This window comes from Thermobia domestica, chromosome 9 (assembly GCF_964235325.1).
Source record: "Thermobia domestica chromosome 9, izTheDome1.hap1.1, whole genome shotgun sequence".
Lineage (NCBI taxonomy): Eukaryota > Metazoa > Arthropoda > Insecta > Zygentoma > Lepismatidae > Thermobia > Thermobia domestica.
The window spans coordinates 225,854,842-225,861,090 of record NC_137462.1 but is presented as its reverse complement, the minus strand read 5'-3'; the positions used below and the strand labels follow the sequence as shown (position 1 = coordinate 225,861,090).

Sequence of the window (6,249 nt, the reverse complement as noted above, 5' to 3'; positions counted from 1 at the left end):
GCTGAACGACCATAAGGACTTTCTTCGGGTAGGATATTTTATGGGGATAAATATATTTTTTTGGGAGGCAGTTTTTCCTGGAATTGCAGATTTCTTGAAAAAATGGATGTGGCTAATCCATTGGATATTCCATAGCTCAGGGCCGCCCACAGGGGGGATGTATGGCGCAAGCTGCACCATTGAGAAAAATTTGGGGGGGATTTTACTCTACTTTCGAACTAGGAATTTTACTGTCGGAATAGCATTAAAACACGATTTTGAGAAGCTAGTTTTCAAAAATTTTCCGGGGTCAACCCCCGTACCCCCTGCTTCGATACTCGATGAATGAAGTACCGCGCAAGTAGCGGAATGAAAGGAAAGGTTTGTTCGTTTTAAGAGAGAAGGGCCGCCCACAGGAGGGATGAATGGCGCAAGTTGTGCCACCGAGAAAAAAAAATGGGGGCAATAAAAAAATTGGGGAAGAATTTTACTCTAATGTCGAATAAGTAATTTTGCTGTCGCCAGAATAACGTTGGAACACGATGCGATTTTTTTTTTAAATCTCGAGAATGAATCCCCCTATCCCCTGCTTGGAAACTCTATGAATGAAATACCGCGCAAGTTGTTATATGAAAGGATGGGCTGGTCGGTTTATCTCTTTGTGTAGGTAATTTACCCATTTTCTGCTGGGAGCATTTATTTATTTCTTATTTATACCATGTACGACACTTAATAAGTAATGCTGTTCAATTACTACATGATGTATAATAAATGAATTAATGATAATATTTTGTATAGTTTTCTGTTTGTGCGATTACATTTTCCAGGGCCTGCGGTAAACTGAAAACCAGCTCAAAAGTGGCATCACTGTGTACAATAGAGACTCCGTGAGAGGTCGCTCCAGTAGTAATTTATATATTCAGCTCCATGTATTGTACAGAGTGAAGCCAGCTAGGCAGTTGTTCGTTTTTCGCAGATCCTGGAAAATGTAATCACACATTGACACACATAGAAAAATATAGAAAATATGATCATTCATCATACATCAAGAAGTAACACAATATTGTTACGTATTATATGTCGTCCATAAAAAATAAATTAATAAATAAATGTAAATGTAACCGAACAATAGATCGGTTAAAATAGCCTGGTACTGCGGTTCTCTCATATAATTTTATACTGCGTGAAATGACATCAATAAAACGATCAAAGCACGCACTCTGTATAGTATTTATCTCTGTGACTTAAAGTGGAGAGAGAATGTTCAGCAGACGTGTTGTTTGCTTTGTTTGTTGTAATCTAGAATTTTGATTGATTTAATTATGCCTCGAAAACTGAAAAGATTGTTGAAATATAAATGCTTGGAGGTCATGTGTAATACGGTGCATCGACAGGACAAATGGACAGAACATTGCAAAAAGAGACAAGCTTACAAGTTTAAAAATAATATACACATAAAGTACAAAGTTATAGCAGTGAAAGAAGGTGATAAGCCATGGACACCCTATATGGAATCTAATGAAGTGACATCATCAAGTTCTACGAAATCAACTAAAGAAAGGTAAATAATTTTTAAAATATTTTCTCATATCCATTATGGGCTTGTGTATAGCCCGCTCCCCGCAGTTCATTTGGTATTTCACAGGTCGAAGCATGTATATCGTTGTGATTTTTGCTTAAAATAACTGTATTTCAATATTACCAAAGCAAACAAACCTAACTTAAACTAACCTGAAGTCCGAAATAGCAAGTGACCTTTGCTTTCTCGTCTACAAGGAGCAGGCGTTACGTAAACTAGTTCCCCATATAGTAACCTAAAGTTTCTCTAATTTTCAAGTACAAGGGTCAAATTGTTACTAAATACAAATCACTACATCGTAAATTTATTTAGTTTACCAATTACAGTATAAATCAAACAAACCTAATTTTACCTAACCTGAAGTCTGTAATATGTATGGGGGACCAGCTAACGCAACGCTTCCCTTTAAAATTTGAAATTGTGATACCTTTTGCTTTCAGTTACAATAGCAAATTCAATTTTTTCTTCCGATCTTTGTTAACAAATAGCTATAAAGAAGCTGACGGCGATGAGTGATGTGTAGTTTTCACAACAGACACACGGTGGCATACCCACGTCATAAGTAAGGCCACGTAAGGAATGTAAAAGCTTTTGATGTATTGTTTTCACTCCGCTTTTCAAACGACAGTCCTGCTCCGAGGAGTAATGCACTCAATCCGTTGGATAAAGCGAAGTGCCAAAACACTATAGACGTACAGCGAAGGGCATTTGTCTAAGTTCCATGGTTTATGTCTTGGTTTAGACCATTTTGACAATGAAGCTTGCTTGACAGTAATCGAAGAAGAATATAAAAACCCTTACCCCTCGAAAAAATTACTGTAACTGTAACCCCGACTAAAATTCTTAAATACAAGGGCAAAAATGTTACTAAGTATCATTTCTAGTTTAAGTGACTAACTTTAATAACATTTTTGCCCTTGTACGTAAGATTTTTTGTCAGAGTTACAGTCACTTTTTCTGAGTGTTCGACACTTAGTAAACTCTTCGCCCACTCGGTACCATGTATTCATAAATATTTCTAAATTTTCCTTTTCTTATTGGCAGGTAGGCTCCATAAAAGACAATTTCAAAACGACTTTGCAAACATGGTGATAATTCGTGTATAAACCGTACGAATTGGACAAGCTCCTGAATAAGTGCAGATGGGCAGATCCTAGCGATTGGAGAATTTAGCAAATCATCTGATGAGCAATCGTAACCCTTTGGTCGCAACACAAATGCACGTTAAGCTATTAGCTTTACATTATGTGGATGTATTACTGCTGCGACCGGGTGGTTATGATTATTCCCCAGATGGTCTCCCGGTCCTAGCGGTTAGATTATCACCGTTCAAAGCTAGTAGTCCATGGCTCCGCTTTCTTGAGAATAGCGAAAACATACCTTTTTCGACTTGAACATTCATAATGAACACATTATGGGCGAATTCCGAGTTCTACTAGTAGCTCTACCGGTAGATGCAAGGGCCATTTCTCCCATCCTCTGATATTTCTTTGATTACTAAATGTTAGATAATAATATACTCTCTGCAGTAAGTATCACTTTTACACTGCAGTAAGTGTACTTTAATGCAATACTAAACGAAAATAAGAAAGCTTTGTTGAAATCAGCTTGTACAGCCTTTATAATTAAAGGAAGTGTACAGAATTTTAACGCAATTTTTTTTTAAATGTTTGTGGAGAGGTTAAAAATAACGTACATATCTATTTTACTTACCATTTTTCATTTACAAAAGATGAATATTTACAGCTCAGGTGTTTGTCTCTTTTCAGATTACCGGTTATTGAAGAAGAATACATTCGAGCTTCTACATCTGCGTCCAGTTCAAACACTAATGAAAACCGCAATGAAATTACGCACGGCGAAGAAATCAGATTAAGTTCTGAGTCTGACAATAAAACAACATACGATGTTGAATTAACGTATGTATCATATTCTCCCGACGCAGGAATTGAATTTTCCGTCAACGAGCCTGACCTGCCACCAGAAGAAGGCCCCATTCTTCAAAATGAACCGGAAAAAATAACCAAGCCTTCCCTCTCAACGCAAACTTCAACATGTTTGGATGACTCAAAAGATCCAGCTTTCTAGGCAAATAAAAAGCTTACACCAGAACTTATTAATCAGGCTTTAAAATTAGAATCCCAAAATCTAACCTCTATGGATTTTCCAACTTCGTGTGGAAGGAAATTCAATCCAAAAGTTAAGATAGCTATTCTACCAAACGGAACCACACAAGAACGGAAATGGCTTGTTTACAGTAAGCACTATGATGCTGTCTTTTTCTTGCATTGCCTGTTATTTTCTTTACCAACAGAAAGAAGTATATGGAGTTATAGGGGATGGACAGACCACAGAGGAGATAGAGATATAGAACTCCATGAAAAATCCAAAAAACACACATCTTCGCAAATTACAAGGCTTCAGTGGATCTGTAAACAAAGGGTTGACAAAGGTCTGACTGAACAAGGTGACAAATTGGTAAATCACAATCGTGAAGTTCTATCTGTCATTATAGATTGCTGCCGTTATCTATTGGAGGAGATGTTGCCCTTTAGAAATAAAGATTCACTGAACGGAAAACTTGTAAATCTTTTCAAAGTGCTTGCCAAGTATAACCCGGACGCAAGAGTTTATTTGGATAAGCTTAAGAAATCAAAAGAAAGCAAAACAAAACCTGGATCTAATTTCCTTACTTACAGAAACATATTTGATTTAATAAACATTATGAATGAACTGGTTGTTTCAAAAATCGTGAAGCGTGTTAATGAAACCAACACATACTCCGTAATTCTTGACTCTACACAAGATATAAGCAAAAAGGAATGTACCACCGTGTTAGTTCGATATGTCGAACACAGAGATGGGCATGGAGAAATGAAAGAAAATGTGAAGCCAGAGGAGCGACTTGTTAAAGTGTTTACGAGTGGAGACACAACAGGCGAACACTTGTCATCTGAGCTGTTTAATACTCTTCGAACAATTGGAATTGATACAAATGGTATGGTTGGTCAGAGTATGGATGGCGCAGGAAATATGTCTGGTAAATTTAATGGACTTAAGTCATTTGTACTTAGAGAATGTCCTAAAGCTTACTACATTTGGTGTAGTTCACATAGGTTTGCATTGGTCGTTGAGAAGTCTATGGATATATGTCCTCAAGTACGACACATGTTCTCAATTCTACAAGAGCTCTATGTGTTTATGTCTGGCCACGAAAAGCATCACACCTTCATTGAAAAATTGAAAAAAGGTCCATGTAAGACTAGAAGAATGCGACTGAAAAGAATCAACACGACTAGATGGTGGAGCAAAAGTGATGCTCTTTTGCTACGATGAACTAATAGAAGCTTTAGAGGACATATCCGAAGACTCAGAAAAGATTCAGCAAAAGGACTTCTAAAATCAGTATCCGATTGTGATACCGTTGCAACCATGCTGATCGTTTCAGAAATTTTTAGTTCTGTCGCCAATGACTGCTTACAGTCAAAAAACATTGACTATGGAATTGTTCCGACGCTTGTTTCTGAGACTATAGCCAAACTGGAGGCAATGAGAAACGACGGAGCTTGGAGCAACATGGCGGATTGCATTAGTCAATTTAGAGTTCAACACAGCCTCCAGCAAACTTCTAATAGAAGAATTCGCAAAAGGAAAAGATTCATGGACGAACTTGCTATTGATGAAACACCTAGTGACCCAATAGCCAAACTGAGAACAGAAGTGTACTTTCAACTACTTGACTCTTTGACTCAACAGCTGCAGGATCGTTTTCTTGAAAGCTCTCTAAATATTGTCTCACAAATGGCATACTTTTCCCATGAAGGGTTACTCAGTGTTGCTGAAAGTATGGATGGTACTCTAAGCCCAGTTCTTGTCAGTGATTTGTGTGAGTATTATGGCATCGAGTGTGAAGAACTTTGTGAAGAAGTTAATGTGTTTAGTAAATTGTACAAAGTAAGGTACCCGAACATTGATTTGGCCGATGTACTTTGCTCGAGTGACGGGAGTCAGAGTGAAAATAATGAAGACGACTTCCAAGATTTTTGTGAGGACAAATCTGATGGTGTAAGTAATGACGATAAAATGGCCAAACAAAGATCACTAGATTAGTGAGTGAAGAAAGGATTCATTAGGCCTTACAGGTGTTTGTTGAATATGTCTGGTTTTCCATACCTAACAATATTATACCAGATACTTCTGTCATTACCAGCAACGAGTTGCTCAGCAGAGAGGATTATGAGTAAAGTAAAGATTGTAAAAAATAGACTAAGAAGCAGCACGCTAGATGTATAGCTCTCCGACATGCTTGTCCTTTCTTCCGAAAAAGACATTTTAGAATGCATTCCCAACAGCGATACTATAGACAAATTTGCTTTGTCGAGTGAGCAAAGAAAAAAAATTACTCTATAAAGGACATCAAGGGTAGGTTAATGTCACCACCACGACCAGTAATAAAGTAATCCAACAAAATCATTCCTGTAAAAAAAAAAGTCTGAGCGGCCTTAAAAAGAAGTGAAATCACAAAAATGAGCGCCAAGTTCTGGTGAACAACAGTTACAAACACTCAAGGAATCACTTTCAAATTTAGATTTGAAACTTGCCTATGTTGTCTGTTGAAAATTATAAAGTAGTTCCACATAATTGTGAGCTAGTGGTAACCATACAGACAACAGCCAAGTTCCAAATCTACA

At 37.3% G+C, this 6,249-nt stretch overlaps 1 protein-coding gene across 1 annotated transcript; it reads left to right on the top strand.

Moving 5' to 3' along the window:
- Positions 1 to 3,715: 3,715 nt before the first annotated feature.
- Positions 3,716 to 4,894, top strand: LOC145661165 (zinc finger MYM-type protein 1-like). Its single transcript, XM_081726615.1, has one exon. The coding sequence runs from the start codon at positions 3,716 to 3,718 to the stop codon at positions 4,892 to 4,894; it is 1,179 nt and encodes a 392-aa protein (XP_081582741.1).
- Positions 4,895 to 6,249: the final 1,355 nt, after the last annotated feature.

Excerpts from the sequence above, each read along its gene's own strand:
- LOC145661165 (XM_081726615.1), top strand. The coding sequence starts at position 3,716 with ATGGATTTTCCAACTTCGTGTGGAAGGAAATTCAATCCAAAAGTTAAG.